At 36.9% G+C, this 26,781-nt stretch overlaps 2 protein-coding genes across 2 annotated transcripts in view; one reads left to right on the top strand and one right to left on the bottom strand.

Annotated features, from left to right (window-relative positions):
- LOC144195274 (transmembrane protein 132C) overlaps window positions 1–26,781 on the top strand; it is a 106,065-nt gene that overhangs the window by 61,232 nt on the left and 18,052 nt on the right. Inside the window, exons 4-5 of the mRNA XM_077714793.1 lie at window positions 2,545–2,731; window positions 25,110–25,253. Coding sequence (XP_077570919.1) covers window positions 2,545–2,731; window positions 25,110–25,253 — 331 coding nt within the window. The remainder of the gene's footprint in view (window positions 1–2,544; window positions 2,732–25,109; window positions 25,254–26,781) is intronic.
- slc15a4 (solute carrier family 15 member 4) overlaps window positions 7,522–26,781 on the bottom strand; it is a 67,942-nt gene continuing 48,682 nt past the window's right edge. Inside the window, exon 11 of the transcript XR_013326068.1 lies at window positions 7,522–7,592. The gene's annotated coding sequence lies outside the window, so the exon portion shown is untranslated. The remainder of the gene's footprint in view (window positions 7,593–26,781) is intronic.

Below are 26,781 nucleotides of genomic sequence, written 5' to 3'. Positions count from 1 at the left end.
ATCTAGATATCTAGATATTATCTAGATATCTAGATATTATCTAGATATCTAGATATTATCTAGATATCTAGATATTATCTAGATATCTAGATAATATCTAGATATCTAGATATTATCTAGATAATGTGGAGATATCTAGATATTATCTAGATGATGTGGAGATATCTAGATATCTAGATAATATCTAGATTTCTAGATAATATCTAGATTTCGAGATAATATCTAGATAGCTAGATAATATCTAGATACCTAGATAATATCTAGATATCTAGATACCTAGATAATATCTAGATATCTAGATACCTAGATAATATCTAGATATCTAGATAATATCTAGTTTTCTAGATAATATCTAGATAATATTTAGAAAACTAGATATTATCTAGATATTTAGATATCTAGATATTTAGATATTATCTAGATAATATCTAAATATCTAGATATGACCTACATGATACCTAGATATCTAGATAATACCTCTATATATATTTCAATGAGTTTTGTTACCGTTTTAGCCATAAAAAAGTACAACCAGCGAATCCACCAAAACTGCTGATATTCATGTCAACTTAAACATTCTCCGACAATATTCAGACACAATGACATGATTTACAACCAATGTAGTCATTCTAATAAATAGACCTCCGTGGAAAAGAAATGAAAGATAACCCCATCCTGAAACGTTATGATATATCAAAGCATTTACTTAATGTCTGATATCGTTTTATAAAAAGCCCCATGGGAAATATTTATTTGTCACTGCAATGATAAGTGATGTGATGTATTAACACTTACAGTATATATGCATATTTCCTTTGGCAACTTGTGCTTTTTAACAGCTGATGCCAGCATTCACTTTCAATTTCTTGCAACAAATAGCAATTTTGTAAACAATGAATTGGCTCCTTATCGACAATGGCAACATATCTTCTTCCATCTTTTCCCTAACCCTTGTTAAATGTTGACCTTTCCTGTCTCTGGGCTATTTCACACCAACTTATAGCAGTAGGGGGATTTTTATTGCAAGCATACTCCATTTGTCTAAATCCTGGCGTCAAATCTGTGGCGTGCGGGCTGGAATTGGCCCGCTAGGGGTCCGAACCGGCCCACATAATTGTTCTGCATGACTTCATAGCTCATTCATATATTTAGTACATAATGAAATGTTTTTATTTTCAACAAGAGCAACACAAAACTAGATGTTTGTGAGTTGTGTGAACTACTACATTTTACTCCATTTCCTATCCACAATCACATGTGTTCAATCACCCCCTGCTGTCAAAAAGGCGTCTTCATTGTCAGAAAATAATTATTAGAACACTAAAATGTCCCTAAATATGAAAATAGCAAAAAAATGAGCAAAACCTGACAAACTAACAAGAAAGATTTGACAAAAATCTCTAAAAATAAATATTTAATGGTTAAAAATTTCTCGGGAGTGAACTAAAAGTACTCTAAAATCACAAAAACGTGTCGTAAAATGAACTCACTGCCAGCCATTGACAAATATAGTTCCCTTAAACTGCCTGTGAATGGTCATCTTTTAGTAACGGCTCTAGATGTCCAATCTATTTTGACTGGGAGGGACAAACAAACAAACTTTTGCTTAGTCAAAATGGATTTGTGGCCAAAATTTAAATGATCTGGCTCAAATGACATCTACCGTATTTTCACGACTATAAGACACACTTAAAAGTCTTAAATTTTCTCCAAAATAGACCGTGCGCCTTATAATCCAGTGCACCTTATATATGGAAAAAACAGAAAACCAAAAAGAAAAAACCACCACAGTCGGATATTAAAAGAACACAAACACCTGAACTGAAACAATACTGTTAAATATGCAGATGCCATCTTAGTTTACAAAATCTTCCATCATATAGCTCCTCCCCCACTGCAAAATGTTATACAAAAAATCCAAAACATCAACAATGGCTGGCTCTAGAGGTGACTGTGCTTCATACCTGGAAGTCAATAGCAATTACCGTATTTTCACCACTACAAGGCGCACTTAAGTCTTAAATTTTCTCCAAAATAGACAGTGCGCCTTATATATGGAAACAATGTCATTCATTGAGGGTGCGCCTTATAATGCGGTGCGCCTTATAGTCGTGAAAATACGGTAGTTGGCATTAACATAGCCTGCCAAACAAACCAAGTTTGACACCCTCTGGTCCAACTTGTTGTAATTCAAGGCAGTCTAAACTACTGAGTTATGACAACTTGTTCCTAGATTGACTCTATTGGGTTAATGACAGGTGAAAGCTATAATCCACATCGTCTTAATTAGATGAGAGCAAAAATGAATGGAAAGGTGATAATATAATGCCATAAAATAGAACACTGTCCTGAGAGTTAAACACAAAGGGACTTGACATTTCGGAGGATCTCTCTTGAGAAAATGTCACAGATTGCACCTGCCGTCTACCGTTTGTCATCATTAGGGCAATGTGTGGGTTGAATACACTCACGTCTACACATCTTTTACATGGCGGCAATCTGCCTAATCATTAACGGCTACCGTCTCTTTTCTGCACTCTACAGGGAGGATATGGGAGCTCAGAGGGTCTTACAGGTCGATCTGAAGATTGAAAGCTTCCCGGAGTTACCGGCCAGCCGCTGGATGACGTGGCAAGTGGAATACCCGACCAGCCGCTCTGCCACGCAGGAGGCCGACACTGAAATCCGACTAGCGCAAGAGGACTTGGCGGGCATCGTGCCTTTGGCTATGGTAAGTTAACCCCTGATAAACGTCCATGCGAAAAGGAGTTTGGATCAACTCATTCCTTGCCAGTGATCATTTTCTAGTGCTCCAGATGCTAGTAGGTTTCGTAGATTAATCTCAAAATTAGGTGGCGTCTTAATCTAAAAAATTGATGGCACTATCCAGGCATTAAAATAGAAATAATTGAGGCCAGTGAAAGGAGAGTACACACTGTATTTTCTTGCATATAAGCCGCTTCTGTGTGTACACCAGACATGGACAAACTACGGCCCGCGGGCCACATACGGGCCCGTTAGGTGTTTTAGTCCGGCCCGCCGACGATGTCCAATTTTTTTTTAATCCCCAAGATGGCGCCGTTACGTGGAAGCCAGTGGCAGTAGCCCTGGCCACTCTTATTTGTTTTTCGTGTTTTACAGCCCTTCTATCTTTTTTAAATGATATTTGAATATTTCTTAATACATTCCTTTTTACTTGACTTTGTACTTTATACTTTTTACTTTAATGATGAGTGATGAGTATGTTAATAATTTAGTCCTTTTTTAGGTTATGTTTCATATGTACTGTTAACGAATGCACTTTTTTATTTGTATCTTATTTTGTGCTGACCCCGCCCATCTGTCAAATTTTTAAAGTCAATGTGGCCCCCGGTCCCAAAAGTTTGCCCACCCATGGTATAAGCCGTACTCTTAAAATTATCTTAAAATCGTCAAATTTTACAATTTCCCTCGTATAAGACCCCACCTGATACACAGTCTTCACCCCCATATTCATAGCTTTAATAATTATCTTCCGTTATGACGTTTTGTCTAGTCTAATTTATGCACATATAAGCCGTACCCTCAATTCAGTCACCATTTTCATAACCTATATGCAAGAAAATATGGTAATCTCAAAATTAGGTGGCATCTTTATCTATTAAAATGATTGATTGATGGCAATATTCAGGTATAAAGAGAAAAATTATTGCAGGATGTGTATAGAGAGTGCATATACACGAAAAAATGGCTTCCCCTGTTGTTTGTGACCGTGGTTTTTCGGCCTGTAGCTTCGTCTCCCTTAGCAGTTTGAAGCTGTCCGTTTTGAACAGATTATCAAGAGGAACTCGTTTTCTCACTGCGGCTTTTCATAATGATCAAGGCAACTGTAGCTGGTTCATTTTGATGTGGGGCATTCAGATAAAAAACATGAGCAATATCGACCACATGAAGACAAAGCTATCAGCACTGATTCTGTAAACAAAGACTTTTCCCCATTCCCATTCCGGAAATGGCACGAAACAAACGAAATTTTGTGTTACTCTCTCTCTCTGTCTAAGTAGTGCCTATAGCAGTAAAAGATAATAGACACCCGTGGGTGGCTCCTCCTGGATTTCAGAAGAATGCGACATATCCACAGATACGTTCTCAGGATAATTGAAACTAGGCGTTTAATGCCGTATCGTTCGACTTGCTTCTCACATCCTTTCATGTCGCTGATGAATCAAATGCTTGCTTGCTACGCTCTAAGAATATATAGTGCGCACCCACACTTGCTCCTTAAAAAAAAAAAAAAATCAGCTATGCTTATTTGAATTCATTTTTTTAGGCTGCAGGTTGGCGACGCTATGAAACGAGACTTCCTTGCGCAATGAGAAAAAGCTAATATATATTTTTTAAAGTATATATTTTACTTGCTTTAGGGCAGGGGGTGTCAAACTCGCTTTGGTCTGCAGGCCGAATACAATTTAATTTGAGATCAAGCGGGTGGGACCAGTAAACTCATTGCAAAATGACATAAAACTAACAATAAGCCCACCTTTTTCCTTTGTATTAGTCACTAATACTTATAATTAGTGCAAAGAATAAGTAAATTATCAAAATGTTTATAAAAAAAATCCTTTTACATTATGAACAATATATTATGAACAAGAGAATAACATAAGAACCTAAATAAATGTCAATTCATGTTGTCTGCACGTACTAAAACACTGCGGAACCCCCTAGCGGAAAATATAATAACTACACATTTGAAAGAAAATTCATATTTTTTTTATACAATGCACTTTTCTTCCCCGGGCCATACCAAACCACCAGACGGGCCGGATCCGGCCCGCCGGCCGTATGTTTGACACCACCCCCAGAACAAAGACAGTGGAAAATTCCACTGTTATATCGGTAAAATGAATTTCTTCCCCAAACATGTCTCAAATATATCATCCATCAATTCCTATAATGTCTGCTACTTAACTCTTATTATTTTCCATATTGTAATATGAGGATTTCAAGGCTTTCCATAAATCAGGTTTTTATCTGGTTGGGCATAATCTGTCTTAGTTATCGGATATTAGAAACAATTTGCTAAAGCTAGCAAAATCAATTTAGGCTAGAATAATCTAGGAGCATTATGCCAAGAAGATGAATAATAATAATAATAATAATGCGTCCTGTGTATTATAACAGATGATGCAGGTGCAGAAAGATTTGATATTCCCTTAGTGTACTTTGATTGGGATCCAGGTGCTTGTTATCGTCAATATTGGAACTGGTATGGCTTTTTTTCGATTCATATTATAGGTTGGATTCTATAAATTTCCCAATAAAATGTGGTCCAGGACTATTCCTCACCCCCGGTCATCTTGTAAATACTGAGTAATAGCAGTTTTTATATTTGACATTTTCTAATAGTAGTAGAAAAGTCCCTGTACTCTAAAGTCTATAAAAACATCTCAAGGCATATTTCTATGTACTTCTAAAAATGCTTCTAATGTGATTAGAGATCCGCTCCAGTCTCATTAGGGCCGTCTGTTTACTTCTCACATGTAACTTGTCACAAAATGGCAGCTTTTCTGTAAGTAACAATGACAGCAGATCTCACAAAGGCAAGATAGTCTAATCCAGGGGTGTCAAACATACGGCCCGCGAGCCGGATCAGGCCCGTCTGGTGGTTTGGTATGGCCCAGGGAAGAAAGCTGCATTGTATAAAAAAATATATGAATTTTCTTTACAATTTGTAGTTCTTGTATTATCCGCTAGGGGGCGCAGTGTTTTGGTACGTGCAGACAACATGAATTGACATTTCTAGTTTAACTTAGAAAACTTCTTATTTAAATATGAAAACAAAACACGTATATTTCGTAATGTGGAAAGTAGTATGGGTCTAAGTACCGTATTTACCGCACTACAAGAACCGACAGTGCGCCTTAAAATGTGATGCGCCTAATATATGAAGCAATATTGGCTAATATTTTGTGAAATTCACTTTAGCATGGCTAACTAAGCACTATGCGGAAACTAAGTTGATAGCACAAGAAGACAATTTTCTCAAGAACCGACAGTGCGCCTTAAAATGTGATGCGCCTAATATATGTAGCAATATTGGCTAATCATTTTGTAAAATTCACTTTAGCATGGCTAACTAAGCACTATGCGGAAACTAAGTTGATAGCACAAGAAGACAATTTTCTCAAGAACCGACACTGCGCCTTAAAATGTGATGCGCCTAATATATGTAGCAATATTGGCAAATCATTTTGTGAAATTCACTTTAGCATGGCTAACCAAGCACTATAAAGAAACTAAAATGGCCACCATAAAGTCCAAAAGTTATAAGTCGATGACATCATAACCCCAAAACACACTTTATACAATTATAATTGTATAAATATCAATATTAACTAACTATAAAACTTGGATCTTACACTTTATTCTAAATTTAACATCCAAACATTTCGATTTCTTTGTGTATGTTGGTAAAAATGAGACTTAAAATTTTGCTTTTCCAACTGTGAACTGACAGAAAGCTTTGAAAATTTTTTTTCATGCCCATGAATCACTAAACGAATATTGTGTTGCTTTTGAAAATGGCGCGGCGTGTATGGTGAACGTAGACAACCAACTTCTGGCACCTGAACCTGCTTGTTCCCTAACTGTTTTTATTGGCTCTCTGCCAGGTGGATTTGTGAAGCAAAGTTGTAAAACCAACCATCTGGCTCGTTGGCGATATAGAAACGCTCATTATGTTGGCACATAAAATCATAAACATCTGGGCTCGGTATCAACTTTTAAAGATTCAAAGGACAAACTATTCTCGATGGTCAAAAAAAAACTGAATAAAAAACTGAGAATAAAAAAACATATACACGAAACTTTTAAGACTTCACCATGCAGTTGAATGAGAAACTCTCAAAAGATTTGACTGAGGGTGTTCTATCGTATATTAGCAAACTTATCGTACGTTATGCAGCGCTATGTTAACACACTTTCTTAAAGTCATTTTGCCTTTTTAAATTTGAACTTGTTGCCCATCTGTATGCCTCCTACAGGGAATTTTAGGTCATGACGTCGTCTTATAGTGGGTCATCAGGTGTATCATACCCTAAGAATAAATGACTCTTAGTAAACATATCGTATGTTATGCTACCCTATGCTTACATACTTTCTTAAAATCATTTTTCCATTTTAAATTTTAACTTGCTGCCCAGATATATTCCTCCTACAGGGAATTTTAGGTCATGACGTCGTCTTATAGTCGGTCATCAGGTGTATCATACCCTAAAAATAAATGACTCTTAGTAAAAGTAAAGTATGTTATGCTACCTTATGTTTACATACTTTCTTAAAGTCATTTTGCCTTTTTAAATTTGAACTTTCTGCCCAGCTATATGCCTCCTCCAGTAAATTTTAGAACTTTACATTTTTAAACATATCATATGTTATGCATACTTACATAAGAAGATAGTATGTGCATTATGTTTACATACTATGTTTACATACTTTCTTAATGTCATTTTACCTTTTTAAATATGAACTTGCTGCCCAGCCATATGCCTCCTACAGTGAATTTTAGGCCATGACGTCGTCTTATAGTCGGTCATCAGGTGTATCATACCCTAAGAATAAATGACTCTTAGTAAAACAAATCGTATGTTATGCATACTTACATGAGAAAATGGTATGTGCACTATGTTTACATCCTATGTTTACATACTTTCTTAATGTCATTTTTCCTTTTTAAATTTGAACTTGCTGCCAAACTGTAAGCCTCCAGCAGTAAGTTTTAGACCATGACGTCGTCTCATAGTGGGTCATCAGGTGTATCATACCCTAAGAATAAATGACTCTAGGTAAACATATCGTATGTTATGCTACCCTGTGTCTACATACTTTCTAAAAGTCAGTTTTCCTTTTTAAATTTGAACTTGCTGCCCATCTGTATGCCTCCTACAGTGAATTTTAGACCATGACGTTGTCAAATAGTGGATCATCAGGTGTATCATACCCTAAGAATGACTCTTAGTAAACGTATTGTATGTTATGCATACTTACATAAGAAGATTGTATGTCCACTATGTTTACATCCTATGTTTACATACTTTCTTAATGTCATTTTGCCTTTTAAAATTTGAACCTGCTGCCCATCTCTATGCCCTCACATCGTCTAATAGTGGATCATCAGGTGTATCATACCCTAAGAATAAATGACTCCACCCACTCGTCCCCATCTCAACGTCCCAATGCCAAACTGTACTGATTTCTTTCTCCCAACATGACCCATTCTATGCCCCAAAATTTTCAGCAATACCTGATATTTCCATTCAATTTAACTGTAGAGTTTCTCCAAGGTTTCTCTGGTACTTTGAACTCCCCAGGCGCAAGGTATCTGCATCCAACCCAAAGCACTTAACACGCGAGACAACTCATTCTACATGCAGACGCATTCGGAAGTCATTAACTCTCCTGGTCCCCCTTTTGTCCCTCCTTCGTCCCTCACTCCTGTAAACACGAGGCATTAGACTCCTCCAATCTGCATGCGGCAATATAAGAGAAGCACGCAAGCGAGAAAAGGCAAGACTGAATTAGATTACTCGGGTTCAGTGTGGCATGAAAGGCCCACGGATAACTTCCACTCCCTCCCGCTGCGACGTTCCTCACTGAAAGGAAGTAAGTTAATGTAAGAGCAGTGTTGTCAAACCTCACACACACACACACACACCACCACTTTCTACCCGTTGAAGGCAGAACAAAGCCCAGAAATTGGAATGGAAAACACATCTCTGCACCCGATAACTGAAGTCATTGGAATAGAGGAAAGATAGGATGGATGTGGGGTGTTGTATGAAATGTGATTGACCAGAGCTGGTTGCAAAAAGATATTTATGACGCAATGTGGTTTTAAATATGAGTGTAAATACAGGAAGAATTAGGGTAATAGTCATGAGAGGTATGATTGCTATCAAGCTTGAACCTCTATACATATAATTTATGTTATACAAATATTGAGTGTGGCTTATAGTGGTTTCTTCTTCATGTGAATAGACAGAGACAAAGTGGAAATGTTATAAAACTTCTCGTGTCGTAGTGATATAAAGATGAAATGGTAAACTTAAGTCATTGTTATGGGTGTTATGGAATTTTTGTAGTCAAGCTCAATTATTTTTTAATAAATTGATTAAAAGAACTGGATTAATAGGCCTGAATAGTCAGTTTTTTATTGATCTAAAACAATGTTTATTTTAGCTTTTTTAAAATATATTTTTAGATTTTATACAATATTTTTTGAACTAAAAACACAGAAAAAATGGATTAAAAATGACAAATATTGATTTAAAAGGGGGAAAATTAGGAAATGTAATATACATCTATACTCTTCATTTTAATTTGATCCTAAAACAGAAAGTCGGCACTCATAATTTACTTTCCCGGGCCACATAAAATGATGTGGCGGGCCAGATTTGGCCCCCGGACCGCCATTTACAATTTTTACTTGGTACATGAACGCACGGATGATTACACTTTTTAATCCTATTGTAATTTCTAAGATTCCAAATCACCTCAGCTGCGTAGATTCGACATCGCAAGCTTTAAATATTGATTAGCTATCCAGAAACAAAGTGTTATCGACATCCTGTCTTGGTCGACTCTGCGCACCAAAGGAAATCAAGCCTGATTTTCCGTTGTTTTAACTTCAAGTTTCGTCCTAGAAAAGGATCTTCCAAAGTAGACAAAGCTACAGACCGAGTGTTCTCCTTCATTTTAAGACAAACCTTTCAGGTAATTCTGAAAACAATCATTTCAGGTATCATTTTTCGGATTATGCGTGGATTAGTGTTGCCATCACTAAGGTTGACAGTCTATAAAGGTTACAGATTCACACCCAAATCCCACATACTTCAACTCCAGCTAAAATCCGACTTGGCAAATAGATTTCAACAATTTTAATCAATATGAGTTGATCCACATGATCTACATCAATCCCTCTTAAAAGGACAAAAATCCGAAAACAGGTCTATTTTCAACCTCTTATAATGTAGTGAATACATTAACCGTATTTTCTCGCATATAAGCCGCATCCACGTATAAGCCGTACCCTTAAAATCGTTGAATTTTACAATTTTTCTCGTATAAAACGTCACAATTTTCACCTCCATGTTCATGGTTTTAATAGTGAGTACAAATGTGTTACTACAGTACAACCAGAAATTGTACATTACGGTCTACTTTTCACCAAGTCTCTGGGTGCAATGATAGCATGAGATACACATTACGCTGGTATCAAGGCTGTTTTTTTTAATAATTGACCGCAAAACCTTCAATCAGCCTTAAAAACTGACATGGTAAATACATGTATCTCGAGTACTTGCGTCTGGTCCAGTCAGAACACGTTTAATTACGACAAGATGGCGGCAAACCGAGCCAACAATGACAGGCAGAAGTGAGATTTTCCACATTTTATGCAATACATTGACGTTTTTTGTCTTGAATTTCATTCTTAGACGTCAAAATAAATGTAGTTTAACCTTTTATCTGTTTATCTTTTTGCTATATTGAAAAAAAATGACTGTATCGGTCACATTGTCTTACGTTATGGTGTTTCGTCTTTGTCTTAGTGCAGTTTTAAGCATGTCAAGTCTAATTTATGCGCATATAAGCCGTACCCTTGATTCAGACAGCATTTTTTTAGAGAAAAATACAGCGTATCTCCGAAGCATGTTGAGAATCTGTGGGTAGGAGGACCTAAGCACCCCATAGAGAATGATGACGGCTGTTCCCAAAGCGAATGTAGAAACAACAGATTTTTCAATCATTTTTAATCAAGTTAAGAGCTCCGCAGAGCTCGCTGGAGGCATCTGTTGACACAACACTTCTGTGATTTTCTTCTGGAAGGTCTTTTTATCTGTGATTAGCACTAATTAGTCTGATAAGCTCGACGGTCGTTTGTCATAATGGAAACGGTGCTGTAATTAAATCTTGGGTTTTGACCTGGAATAATCTTGTCAAATGAATAAAGAGCCATGACGGAATGTGTCTCCAAAGACTGGAATGTAATAAAACTAATGACTATTGCTAATGGGAAGCTTAGTTTGAGGTTTAATAGTATTTATGTGATACTTTGGCTTTAATTCACACACAGTGCTTTGCCGGAGTTGATGATTTTTGCCGAGCCAATGACCATTCGTTTAGTTGCCTTTCCTAATCACAGTTGAAGCGAATTGACAACGTCTCTTCTTGTACATTTTTGGATCAATTCCTAGAGGGCTGGATTAAACCCCTTAGCGAGTTCCACACTTCAATTTTTAAATCCATTATAATCCCTGTTCAATTTCAATTGTTTTGGATCTGTGTAAATAAATCCAGACCATTTTGAATGCCTTCAATCATTAATTTCTTGTTCCGCCAGTCCTAGCCCGGGACAAGGGGGTGCTGGAGCATATCTCAGCCAACTATTTGATTGGAATGGATGGGATAACTTTATTCATCCCGTATTCGGGAAATTTCGTTGTCACGGTAGCAAGAGGGTGAGAATACAGACACAGAAAAATACTTGGTCTTAATTTTAGTCAAAAATAGATAGGCAATAAGTAAGTTAAATAAATATGTCTAAATATATAAATAAATAAGTGTGCTGCTGAAATATATGTGTATATATGTGTGTAAATGTGTGTATATGTGTCTATATATATAAAATGTGTATGTGTGTATATATATGTGTATATGTATAAAATGTGTATATGTGTGTATATATAAGCACATGTTCATATACATATATAAGCACATGTTCATATACATATATAAGCACATATATACATATATAAGTACATATACATATATAGTACATATACATATATAAGCATATACATATATAAGCACATATATACATATAAGCATATACATATACATATATAAGCACATATATACATATAAGCATATACATATACATATATAAGCACATATATACATATACATATATAAGCACATATATACATATACATATATAAGCACATATATACATATACATATAAAAGCACATATATACATATACATATATAAGCACATATATGCATATACATATATATATAAACACATACATATATAAGCACATATATACATACACCGATGTACATGCATGTATACGGTAGGTCTTAATGTAAAAAGTCATATTCTGTTTGTCGTCACAAATTCCTCCAAACTAATTGTGTTCAAAACACAGTTACCTAATTAAAAACCAACAAACTATACTCCCATAGTCCCAACTCTCTTCCCAAACTACACCACAACCACATACCATCTTTTATCAATCTGCCCTCTCGAATTACATCCAATTTTTTCCTTGTCCTGACAAAAAAAAAAACATTCAATTTCCAGATGAATTGCCTCTCTGGTCACCTTCTGTCCCCCAAGTGTTGGTGCATTCCATTATACTTGAAAGAGGAGCATGTTTTTTCTAAGTTTTTTTTTTTAGGTCATCTAGAGATGAATCTTAAAGGCAGTAATTGGATGTCTGAGCGGATTCCTCCTCACAGTTGGAGGTTGCTCCATTATCTTTTGCCATTCTAGAGTAACATACTCCTGTCCAGCCTGCCCTTATCATCATTACCCATACTGTGCAAGTAAGATGATGGAGAGGGAACGTAAGGACGGGACATACATCATATTCGGACACATCCGTCTTCCTGTTTCAGCCCGGGCACCAAACTGTGCTCTCTAACTCATGCTGTGCATGTATGAAGATGAGAAGGAATAAAAGCAGGTGTCGGTCGCTGTTCAGTATTCAGACGCGCCGTTCAATACATCTTTAAATAAAATATCATGACAGTAGCCATGACCGCATTCCTTTATGATAAAGTCATCGATCAATAGGAGCCTATGAATGTCACATTTTTTTATTCTTTAATTCCGTTCACACTTCTATGCACATATTGTCTATACAGGAGAGTGGAAGGCATTTATCAAATATAAGACAGCTATACAAGCAGCGTACATATTGTAATCTATATGCCATTTACTCTATAAAACAATTAAGGTATACATTGCGCAAAGATGTTTTTTTTACGGCTTTAAATCTCCGCACAGCTTGTCAAAGCTCACGGTCCATTAGTGGTATACACACGCTGTTTGAAGGATGGGGAAAAAAACAACATTTGGAGAACTGTATGAGGTATGCGGTTTTAAGTACTAGAGGTTTGATGGATAAAACTCTGATAGGGTATTTCTTAGCATTCAAGTAGTCAAAGTTGGCGAGTTTAATATCTAAGTACTATTTAATATCTAAGTAGTGTTTAATATCTAAGTAGTGTTTAATATCTAAGTAGTGTTTAATATCTAAGTAGTGTTTAATATCTAAGTAGTGTTTAATATCTAAGTACTGTTTAATATCTAAGTACTGTTTAATATCCAAGTACTGTTTAATATATACGTACTGTTTAATTTCTAAGTACTGTTTAATATCTAAGTAATGTTTAATATCTAAGTACTGTTTAATATTTAAGTAGTGTTTAATATCTAAGTAGTGTTTAATATCTAAGTACTGTTTAATATCTAAGTAGTGTTTAATATCTAAGTACTGTTTAATATCTAAGTACTGTTTAATATCCAAGTACTGTTTAATATATACGTACTGTTTAATTTCTAAGTATTGTTTAATATCTAAGGACTGTTTAATATCTAAGTACTGTTTGACATCTAAGGACTGTTTAATATCTAAGGACTATTTAATATCTAAGTACTGTTCAATATCTAAGTACTGTTTAATATCTGAATACTGTTTAATATCTGAGTACTGTTTAATATCTATGTAATGTTTAGTATCTAAGTATTGTTTGATATCTAAGTACTGTTTAATATCTAAGTACTGTTTAATATATAAGTACTGTTTAATATCTAAGTAATGTTTAATATCTAAGTACTGTTTAATATCTAAGTACTGTTAAATATCTAATTACATTTGACCGGCGACCAAACGTCCAGTCACGGGAACAACATTGGAGAACTTGCACCTAATTTCTAAACTTAAAAAAAACATTTTTTTTTTTCTAATTAAAATGTGTCTATAGGTTTTTCCATTTTAAAATGTACTTACACTAACCTGCTTTTGTGCTTGATAGCAAAATTAACCAAATCATGTCTGTTTTTACAATACAAGTGGCAATTAGTGTCATCGAAGGAGGCTTTCATCATCAAAATACTGGCAATAAACTAATTACAGTCTGTCATGAAAACCCTTTTTAAAAAAATGACATAGTACTCGAAAATGAATGAGTTATTTCTGTTCATGCTACAAGGAATCCAACCACGTTTGACCATAACACCGAAACATATCAGTCTCCTAACATATCACTTCACATTATACCCTAGTTAACTTATAGAGGAATATATCTATCTCTAGTTGCTAATAGACTCCACGGTGAGTCTGACCTTTGTGCCTTCTCTGAGACATCTATGTCCCGAGGGCAGATAAGCCAAGCTCAGTCAAGCTAGGCTGCCGGTACGGATTTCGATCAGAGCTGGCCGGGTGAATGAAATCCGACCAGAGATCAGCAGGTCGTAACCGACAAGGCCAATTGGCTGTCGGTGAAGAACCCATCGACCGAACCCCCCCAAAAAAAACATACCGTAGCTAAAATTTCCAGAAAGATGCGACCACTGGGATTTGGCTCAGCGGGAGTACCTTCGCTGAGGCGGTACTTTACCATACCCGGTATCAGTCAACCCTCCAGGTGTCCTCCCACCCTCCCCCCTCAGATTCCCCATAGCATTCTAACCAGTGAGGTCATCACTGTCCTATCCAACGGCGTCTTTGGCAAACCTGACCTTGATAGGTCCTTAGATCGGCCCACCCGTTGTTGACATTCAAAAGCTTCACCCCAACCCCTGGCATGTTGATTCATGTGAATTACAGTATGGAATTTACAAGAATTGGCTAGGATTTGTCCCATAAACTTAGAATGGACTCCTTGCAATTTTTCCCATGTTTTATTCACGAGCTCATTTTCACAGTACGAGGTACATTTCATGGCCACTGGGATCGAGAGAGTGGCTTCCTACTGCCTCGGTACCAACCCGCAATCAATTCTACAAACTATACTTTGAAGACACTCTATCAGTTCGTGTACTTCTTTGCTTTATATTCCTCTCTACTTTACATTTGAGGGAGAAAATAAACCTAAAACATATCTTAAGAAAGAAGATTTCTTTTTGGTTTACCGTATTTTCACGACTATAAGGCGCACTTAAAAGTCTTACATTTTCTCCAAAATAGATAGAGCGCCTTATAATCCAGTGAGCCTTATATATGGAAAAAACAGAAAACCAAAAATGAAAAATCACCACTGTCGGATATTAAAAAAACACAAAGGCCTGAACTGAAACAATACTGTTAAATATGCAGATGCCATCTTAGTTTACAAAATCTTTCATCATAAAGCTCCTCCCCCACTGCAAGATTTTTTGTTAAAAAAATCCAAAACATCAACAATGGCTGGCTCTAGAGGTGACTGTAAAGTAGTGAGTGCTTCATACCTGGAAGTCAATAGCAATGACCGTATTTTCACGACTATAAGGCGCACTTAAAAGTCTTACATTTTCTCCAAAATAGACAGTGCGCCTTATAATACAGTGCACCTTATATATAGAAAAATGTCATTCGTTCAGGGTGCGACTTATAATGCGGTGCGCCTTATAGTCGTGAGAATACGGTATTTTAAAAAAAAGGTAGATTGCAAGAAGCTACCTACTGTATGCAGACTACAAAGTAGGGCGGAATTAGTCATTGCAAGGGCATTTGTCATGTCAGCAAGATGTCACCGAGATGCCTCCCTGTAAAGTTTACCCATAAATCATGTCCTCTCAAAACTTATTTCCATTGGAGAGCAGTTTGGTGTGACTGAACGATCAATCCTGTCCATGAAATGTCAATATTCAATAACGGACAACCTAAGAATGCAGAGAACCCTTCCTGATACACATTTTATTCTATTTAAATCTTTGCTTGACTTCGGGTCCAGAATGTACTACTAAAGCATTTTCTCATTTCAGTATTTTTAGCAATTTATACAAATGTCAATGCAATTCTCTTTCCATTTATCAAACACCTACATGCATTTATTAATTTAAAAAAACAAAAACAAAAGCTGGAGAATATTCTAACAGTAGTTACCAGGAGAAACCCGTTAAGCATATTTTTCGAACTATAAACTGCATCTGAGTATAACCCTCATATACACAATGAAGAGAAAATATATATCTATGTAACATGTGTCAAAGTGGCGGCCCGGGGGCCAAATCTAGCCCGCCGTATCATTTTATGTGGCCCGGGAAAGTAAATCATGAGTGCCGACTTTCTATTTTAGGATCAAATTAAAATGAATAGTATAGATGTATATTAAATTTCCTGATTTTCCCCTTTTTAAATCTATAATTGTAATTTTTTAATCATTTTTTTCTGTGTTTTTAGTTCAAAAATCATTTAGTAAAATCTTAAAATATGTTTTAAAAAAAGCTAAAATAAACATTGTTTTAGATCTATAAAAAACTGAATATTCAGGGATTTTAATTCAGTTCTTTTAATCCATTTATTTAAAAAAATCTAAATATTATATCTTAGTGTATATACACTAGAGTATAAGTCCCATTCTTGGGAGTAATTTTTATATTTTATTATATCAGAAACCAAGAGCAAACCCGCATTAAACTAACAATAGTCCAACAGAGAAAAAAATTGGTATCCGTTAAAGTAACAATTTTCTAGCTAAAAAAAGATAATAACAACAACAACAAAAAACAACAGGCTATCATTAAAGTTAACCAATCCTCCCTTATTATCCTTTTAGTGTTGATTAATTAAGACGCTCACTAAAATGGACCTCGAAACTTAGCTAATTTAGAGCCGACAGTTCTTCATGTTCTTCTAACGATCATCTTGATCTCACATTAACTGTCTTTTTTTTCAGGTAGGACTTTCTTCCAGGGACCTCTATCTGAGCAAATGTTAAGTTAATCTTCTCCTTACCTTGCTCAGCAGTAATGAGCGGCTCATGTCTCTTGGTGACATTTACCCCAGACAGGGCGCCGTGTACCACTCAATAGCAGATTAAGCTGTTTTTTAAGGCAGCTTGGTGTCATGGCTGAGCAGAGAACACTCTTTGTCAACCATGCGTTCACTACGTTGCCAAGAGCTGCGAAGTAAAACCTGATAGCAAGCGTTAAAAAAAGCTAAAAAGATGAGTTCATTCTTGGTGGAGTACCAGCAAGTAAAAAAAATGTGTATAGAGGAAAAAGATGGAGGCTCATTAAAAAGCAAGGTGTTGGTTTCACAACCATTCCACTACATCATGTGTGCTGTCATGCAGTGATGTATCACTCTGCATGGGGTTTCCAAAGTCTTTATACCCACTCTCTTCTATGTTTCTTACTTCTGACCAATTAAATAGTGACTAAAATAAAGACGTTGACGTTTCACATTGTGAATGAGGAGGAAAAACCCTTGAAAAAAATCTTTTGGGTTTGCGTTTAATGTCTGAAACTTCAAATTAGCTATCCGTACCGCCTCCTGTTTTACGGTGATTTTGCTTTCATCTTCAATAATTTATCGTTAGGGATAGGAGGGAGTGTCTATCACAGCGGGGGTTATATGATTTATTCCGTGTTAGTCAACCATTTATTATGCCTAAGAGTTTCATTGCATTTGGTCTTGAATGGATGAAAGTAGTGCAGGACGATATGGACTAAATTTGAAATCCCATTTTTTTCAAATGGCTGTGTAGGATTATTCCCAGATGGTTGTCTGTCTAGATATATGTCCCACGACTAACTGGCGACCAGTTTAGGGTGTAGATTACTTTAGGCTTAAAGTCGTGACAGGACATCTGGTCGCCCGGACGTTTGGTGGCCCGGACGTTTGGTGGCCCGGACGTTTGGTGGCCCGGACGTTTGGTGGCCCGGACGTTTGGTGGCCCGGACGACTGGTGGCCCGGACGTTTGGTGGCCCGGACGTTTGGTGGCGCGGACGTTTGGTGGCCCGGACGTTTGGTGGCCCGGACGTTTGGTGGCCCGGACGTTTGGTGGCCCGGACGTTTGGTGGGCCGGACGTTTGGTCGCCCGGACGTTTGGTAGCCCGGATGTTTGGTGGCCCGGACGTTTGGTGGCCTGGACGTTTGGTGGCCCAGACGTTTGGTCGCCCGGACGTTTGGTCGCCCGGACGTTTGGTCGCCCAGACGTTTGGTCGCCCGGACGTTTAGTCGCTCGGGTGAATATAATTTTGAGAGCTGGTTTCAAAAGTAGATATTTAGACATTAAACTCTCTCTCATAAATATAATTTTAAGAGCTGATTTCAACAGTAAACCCTCAGTCATGCTGTCAAATGTCTGCCGGCCAAACATCCGGTGACCAAACGTCCCGCCGACCAAACGTCTGGGCGACCAAACGTCCAGGCGACCAAACGTCCAGGCGACCAAACGTCCGGGCGACCAAACGTCCGAGTGCCACCCTATGGTCAGGCTACGCACTATTGAAATTTAATGAATGAAAATTCCTGATCTAACTGTCTACCAAGAGTTAGTGCTAATTAAACAACAGGGGGATAAAAATCAATGGTTATTGTTGCAATTTCTCTTTCAACAACTAAAGAGCTTTTACCCTAGTGGTTAGTGAAAGACATTGCGAGCCAAAACTGTAATATCAGACAAAGAGGATAACCCTTCTAATAGTTTTCTTGCCCTGGCAGATTTAATCACTATGGAAGTTTTCCTGAAAAAGTATGTTTTTTTTTAAAGACATGCACAAATCGAAAAAATTTGACAAGTATCCTAGGCTGCAGCACATGTTCTAAACCATGTGTGGCCCGATCATTTAAAGCAAATTCGAACAGGATGGCTAGGTCAGAGTGTGTCCGAAAAAGGAGAAGCTAATCACGACGCCAGAATGGGCGGCACTGCTACTTCTCATGCTGCTCATGTCACTCAGGCTGACACCATAAATCTCACTTATTTTCCGATCCAGCCGCGACACGGCAGAAATTACGGGCCAGAACACATTACCAGAAACGGCAATGTGCTGAATGCTAAAAAAGAGATCCTTGATAAAGCGGACAGCCACTTCTCCCCAGATTATAGGACTCAAAGACATCTCTAAAATGCTGTGAGGCAAATTGCTCAGGAAGAGTAGCACAAACAAGGAAGCCACGTCAAGAGTCATTTTCTGACTTTAAATACTCTACATTTTCCTATACTTCTCGTTCTTACACAACGTCTGCAACAGTTGCATCTGTTTGATAAAAAAAAAAAAAATCAGTGATTCACTTTCTCTCTAAAGCAAGGGTGTCAGAATCGGGTTTATTTGCGGGCTGGATTAACGTCAACTCGGTTTCATGTGGGCCGGACCATTTTAGATATAATATTTCGATTTTGTATTTTATAAATGGATTAAAAGAACTGGATTAAAATCCCTGAATATTCAGTTTTTTTATAGATCTAAAACCATGTGTATTCTAGCTTTATATATATATAAATATAATATATATATATATATATATATATATATATATATATATATATATATATATATATATATATATATATATATATATATATATATATATATATATATATATATATATATATATATATATATATATATATATATATATATATATATATATATATAGATTTTAAAAAATGATTGATGTTTTAATTAAAAACAGATAAAAATGATTTAAAAAATGACAATCAATATCTGTTATTTTTATAGATCTAAAACAATGTTTTTTTTTCTTCGTAAAGGAAAATCTCTTTTAATCATTATGTGCCATATAAAGTGGAAACAGATTTTACAAAATTATTTTTGAACTAAAAACAGAAAAAAATGGACAATTATTGATTTAAAAGGGGGAAAATCAGGGAATTTAACATACATCTGCATACTCTTCATTTTAATTTGATCCTAAAACAGAAAGTCGGCACATGATTTACTTCCCCGGGCCGCACAAAATGATGCGGCGGGCCAGATTTGGCCCCGGGGCCGCCACTTTGACACCTGTGCTCTAAAGTAATGTATACATGCTTATCCTCACAAGGGTTTAGGGGGTGCTGGAGCCTAAACCAGCTGACCAGGTGTGCACCAAAAACGTTTTGGCTTAAGTCCAAACCAAACAGAGCAGATTTGAATAAACCCCTTCATGTCATGGTTATCGGCACTGATGCACGTCATTAATCTCCATTTTTGTAGTTAATTGTGCTGCTCATGTCTCAGTGTGTGATCTATTGACACATTTCGGTGGGATCCCACCGAGTCTTATTAGTGTCTTGCTCTCAGCCTGCTGGGTCATCCCCATCTGCACTAATCTAACATTAGCATTGGCTTTCACCATTACTTTCACCCACTTACCAAATCATTTATAATACAGTACACTCTGGAAATCATGGACTAAGTAGACTTAATTTACAGAAGCCCTGAGTTTAAAAAATATTTGACTAACGTGGGTGTGGAATAAAGTGTACCATATTTTCACGACTATAAGGCGCACTTAAAAGTCTTAAATCAGTGGTTTTCAAAGTGGGCGGTACCGCCCCCCGGGGGGCGGTGTGAACTTTCAGGGGGGCGCTGACGAATAAACAGGCGAATGGGGGGCGTTGAAATAGTGAAGGGGGCGATGGAGCAATTACAGTAAAATGTGACGTTGGTGTTTGTAGAAAGACCGGAAAAATTGATTGTCTGTAATAAAAAGTCGACAAAAACCAAGCTTTATTGAAACAAGAAACGTTGTCTGCTCGAGCGCTCACGAGCAGCGCGCATATACCGTATATCACTAATTGTCGCGAGTTTATCGTCGATGCAGGCGACTGGGGAAACCACCACCATCCAGTCAGCCGCAGAGGAGCACACAATAGCGCGCCGGCAACGCTTAACCACAGACGTATGCGCACAGCGACCGGCTTAATGCATCAGCTATCAATTTTTATGATTCAAGGTGAACTGCGCATTGGTCTATTAAAAGAAACGAAATTAGCGAATAATATCTGAGGCGCCTGTCTTCTATTTATTTAAGCTTCGTTCGTTGGAAAGGGGTAAAGAGGGGGGCGTTGGCATTTTGGCCCGGCGGTGAAGGGGGCGGTGGCCAAAAAAGTTTGAAAATCACTGTCTTAAATTTTCTCCAAAAAAGACAGTACGCCTTATAATCCAGTGCGCCTTATATATGGAAAAAACAGAAAAGCAAAAACGAAAAACCACCACTGTCGGATATTAAAAAAAACACAAACGCTTGAATTGAAACAATACTGTTAAATATGCAGATGACATCTTAGTTTACAACATTTTCCATCATATAGCTCCTCCCCCACGGCAAGATTTTATACAAAAAAATCCAAAACATCAACAATGGCCGGCACTAGAGGTGACTGTGTAGTGAGTGAATGCTTCATACCTGGAAGTCAATAGCAATTGCCGTATTTTCACCACTTTAAGGCTCACTTAAAAGTCTTAAATTTTCTCCAAAATAGACAGTGCGCCTTATAATACAGTGCGCCTTATATATGGAAAACATGTCATTCATTGAGGGTGCGCCTTATAATACGGTGCGCCTTATAGTCGTGAAAATATGGTATACAGTACATTTGTCCAAGTCATATTTCAATTTCTGAGTACTACACTCATATTTTACCTCGTTTAAAGCTAATTTCAGTCCAAAACTGAGATAATCCTACTCTATAATTGATAATTTACGCTGACTCGTCTACTAATCCAGATTTTTAGTGCCACTTTTGTCTCATCAGTCCCTAACCTCGTCCAACATGCAGTTTCAGTAATTCCGATCTTATATTTTCATGATTTATTTCCAACAGCTGTGTTCTCTCCATTTTCGTCTTAGGTGAAATTTCCATTGGCTCAAACAACAGATGGTGCGCTCTAACACTGATGTACCTTAACCTTGGAGTTCATTCTCTCATTCCCTGGGGGTTATTTATATTTATTTTTGTGTCATTTCGATCAGCACCTGAAAATTGATGACAAATTGAAATCTGTTGCCATGTCTAGGGCGCTTGGCTAGATTCGTGTGGATCATATTTTTGGGGATAACTGTCGCAAAAGGAGTATCAACTACTTTGGGTGCTCGGACGTTTGGTCGCCGGTCTTTTGGTCGCCGGTCAAATGGTGACACAGAGTTTACTGTTGAAACCAGCTCTCAAAATTATATTCATGAGAGAGAGTTTAATATCTAAGAGAGAGAGTTTAATATCTAAGAGAGAAAGTTTAATATCAAAGAGAGAGAGTTTAATTTCTAAGAGAGAGAGTTTAATATCAAAGTACATTGGACCGGCGACCAAAAGACCGGCGACCAAAAAGGACAAAAAGACCGGCGACCAAACGTCCGGTCACACCACTTTGAGACGGTCTTGTAACCATTTCTTTAAAGTCCTTAACTCACCACTTACACTATTTCTTAGTGTTGTATACCATACACAATGTCAAAAAACACAAAGTTGAAGACAACAAACTTGCTCCCCTTTAAATAGACCAACTGATTGATGACAATGTGAAAGTTTTGGCTTAGTTGTGTACTTTTGAAATACTTCTAATATTTTCTTAGTGCCTGCCATTTCTCAATCTTAACAATTCCATTGAACTTGAAACCCAAATTTTCTTTCATAAGATTGAAATTATATTCATTTTTCTGGACACAACAGGAGGTAAGACCAATCATGGTTCTTATCAAAACCAACACTTCTTCTCATGCCGTCCCTAATCATCACAATTTCCGTCCACAAAGACACACTGCACAAAAACCTAAATCTTAACCCAAGATGCTTACATAACTATCAATGGCTACCAATCTTTTTTCCCCCGTCAATTGTAATATTCTTTTTCTTTATGTATCCTCCATTTTTGCCTTTCGGGAAAAGTACCACAAAAAGGCCCAAAGAAAAAAAATCCCACCAAGATTTGATCCATAATTATCTGGAAAAGCTTATTCCATTAGAGACTTATCATTGGCTGTCTTTTGGCAGGATTCTTCAATGTCAGATCTTACTGCGCTTGAGAGAATTATAAAGCTAGCCACATAAATGTGTGTTTTCTGCGACGGAATAGGTCTTCAGTGGGTGATTCCTAAGACTAAATGTTAGCACAAACACACCTTAATGGGTTCTCATCAGCTGCTGTGACAAGCTCATGCACGAATGTATACTTGTGTGATTAAAGGTTAAGGCTAGTGTTCACAGTAATGAAGCTTTGCTGGCATGGTTTAAAGAACTGAGGTTGTCAGTTGCACTTTTAAGAAAGCCAATTAAAACTGATAGGCTCAGTTTCCCTTCTCACTTGCATCATTTTTCTTTGCATTGCTTGTTAGTATAACAGCTGATCCTTTGCTGACAAATTCAAATGCTTTGCCATTTGCAATTTTTGATATTTGCGGCACTTAACACGTCCAAGCTTTGTAGTAGCGACGTTGCCTCGGGGACAAGACAAAGACACCGTAAGACCCCTGTGGCTTGCACAAGATGGATGCTTTAGGGTATTAGTCTGCCTGGAAGCAGAATGATTACTCCCAAGGCCTCTGAGAAAAGAGGACACGGGACATGGTAGAAGTGGCACACGCTTTGAATTCTTAAGCTGATACCAGTGTTTGCTTGCAGTTCATTAAGAGGAAATCATTATTACAATTACGATAGTGTTTTAGAAGCGACTACAAGGTGGCTTGGAAGTGGTTGGATTTGGATTTTGTAGTGAGTACATAAGACTGACATTTTGGGTTATCCTATTGAGGTCACCACAGCAAAACAGAGACCAGACAGTTTGTCGTCGGTCTTTTCAAATGTACTTAGATATTAAGCAGTATTTAGATATTAAGCAGTATTTGGATATTAAGCAGTACTTAGATATTAAACAGTACTTAGATATTAAACAGTACTTGGATATTAAACAGTACTTGGATATTAAACAGTACTTGGATATTAAACAGTACTTGGATATTAAACAGTACTTGGATATTAAACAGTACTTGGATATTAAACAGTACTTGGATATTAAACAGTACTTGGATATTAAACAGTACTTGGATATTAAACAGTACTTGGATATTAAACAGTACTTGGATATTAAACAGTACTTAGATATTAAACAGTACTTAGAAATTAAATAGTACTTAGATATTAAATAGTACTTGGATATTAAACAGTACTTAGAAATTAAACAGTACTTAGATATTAAACAGTACTTGGATATTAAACAGTATTTCGATATTAAACAGTACTTCGATATTAAACTCTCTCTCATGAATATGATTTTGACAGGTGGCTTCAACAGTAAACTTACTGTCACCATTTGACCGGCGACCAAAAGACCGGAGACCAATAGACCGGCGACCAAACGTCCGAGCACCCATCAAAACAGTCGATTTGCGTGATAGATTTGATACAAGTTTTAGACCCGTTGCTCTTCCTGATACAACCCACACAATTTGGATTCAAACCCGGTCCACCAGCAGGGTACTCAGACCACTGTGGCTAGGCTACTGTTGTGATCTAAAATAAAAATGGGTTGTACGGTATTCATGCAAAAAAATAATCAAGGCATATGAAATCATGAAAGATAAATGGCATCTAAAAGGGGGACCGAACAAATAATGCAAGAAACAAAAAACTAAAAAGTAAGACCATGAAGACATGAAACAACACGGCAAGTACTTTACAACAACAAGTAAAGCACTGAAAGAAACAAGTGAAAAAATACAAGCCAGTTGATGACCCAACATGGCGCACCTGGACAATATAACGATAACTGGGGGAAGCTGATTGGTTGAAACGAGGGAATGAGCTATAGGGAACAGGTGGCATGTAAAACTGTAGTAATTATCAAGTGACAAACGAGATAATCCCCAAAAACGGATAATAACCTACAAAAAACTGTCTTATTTTGTCTAGAATCCTATCGAATGTCACCACTATGATAAGAACATAACTGAATGACCACAAAAGTTTATCTTATGCCATCCCTGCCAGTTTAAATGGATTGGACATCACTGTCAATAGCATCCAATGATTTACTTCTACAAAATAAAGTTCTGTTTCAATTTAATTTATGTTCTCACAAGTGTGTTTCTAAGACTGTGCTAATTTTGGTCTGTTTTCCAACCCCACAGAATACTGAGATTTTAAACACAGCGGTCCTGACTGGAAAAACAGTAGCCGTCCCCGTGAAAGTGGTAACCATCGGAATAGACGCTTCAGTTATTGATGTCTCCGACGCCGTGGAGTGTCGCACCACTGATGAAGATGTGGTCAAGGTGAGTAATATAAAACTTCCGTAATAAAATATGACTTTTCTACTGGAATGATGGATTTATGTGACTTTTACAGCATCTTAATGCTTTAAGTATGATGTATGCATTTGGTTCTGAAGGTTGCCAGGTCAAATTTACCAGGAGCAAAAAGTGATGCACCTGAACACTTGGCTAGTACTTTGTCCTTGGACTTTACCCTTATGTCCTTAAAAATGGATCTATACCAGGAGAAAATACTAAATGATACATTAGGGTACTATATTAAATTTTATTAGTACATTTATTGACGTTGTTTTGGGAATTTTAGCATTTCCTGCAACTCTTTATTGAACTTCATTTCCGACATGGATTTTTTTTGGTTTATTTTGTTATCTATTTCTTATTTATTGAAGACTTATTTGTCTGTTTGTTGTTATTTGTGTACTACATGGTGAATACTTTAAATATCATAATTATAATGACAATAAAGACATTCAATTCAATACAACCCAATATTTTCACTTGCAGATATCTTTGGTAATACCCTTAAAATCCCCAGAATTCCAAATAACATCACTTGGGTATCTAAATTATGACGTAAATTATGAAGTGAGGCTAGCTAGTTAGTTTTTTCGAGTCTTGTTGAATCATCTTTGAAAAAAAACCCACTCCAATGTTAATGAAGTGGAACAATTTCTTCATGAAGTAAACATGAACATACTGAAAGCAAATCTAGTTTACGTTGAGCGACCAATCCCAAATACGCTTCTGTCTCACAGACCAATAATGTTCTTTTCAAACAGAAAAACTAAACAATGAGATCAATAAATATGTTGCAGATGCAATCATTTCTATGTTTAGCACGGCTGTATGAATTGCTCTGAAAATTTACACAAATGTCAAAAAGCACATGAAAGCGTGCTTGATATCCATTCACAGTTGACAGCTCATTGTAGCGTTCTCATATTTTTAGAGGACCTCCCAAACTGGGGGTCACAAGATTCAACAACACAAACAATGTTCCCTTTACGCTGCGCACGTACACGATTGCGCACTACTACCCCCGTCTTCTCTGCGCAGTAGCAATCAAATGGCGCGCAGTAAATGAAATCCAAACTTATTTATTTATGTACCGTATTTTCACGACTATAAGGCGCACCCTCAATGAATGACATTTTTTCCATATATACGGCGCACTGTATTATAAGGCGCACTGTCTATTTTGGAGAAAATTTAAGACTTTTCAGTGCGCCTTATAGTCGTGAAAATACGCTAATTGCTATTGACTTCCAGGTATGAAGCACTCGCTACACAGTCACCTCTAGAGCCAGCCATTGTTGATGTTTTGGATTTTTTTGTATAGAATCTTGCAGTGGGGGAGGAGCTATATGATGGAGGATGTTGTAAACTAAGATGGCATCTGCATATTTAACAGAATTGTTTCAGTTCAGGCGTTTGTGTTTTTTTAATATCCGACAGTGGTGGTTTTTGGTTTTGTTTTTTTCCATATATAAGGCGCACTGGATTATAAGGCGCACTGTCTATTTTTGAG

Source organism: Stigmatopora nigra, chromosome 4 (genome assembly GCF_051989575.1).
Source record: "Stigmatopora nigra isolate UIUO_SnigA chromosome 4, RoL_Snig_1.1, whole genome shotgun sequence".
NCBI classification, from domain to species: Eukaryota; Metazoa; Chordata; class Actinopteri; order Syngnathiformes; family Syngnathidae; genus Stigmatopora; species Stigmatopora nigra.
This window is presented reverse-complemented; position numbering and strand designations above follow the sequence as displayed.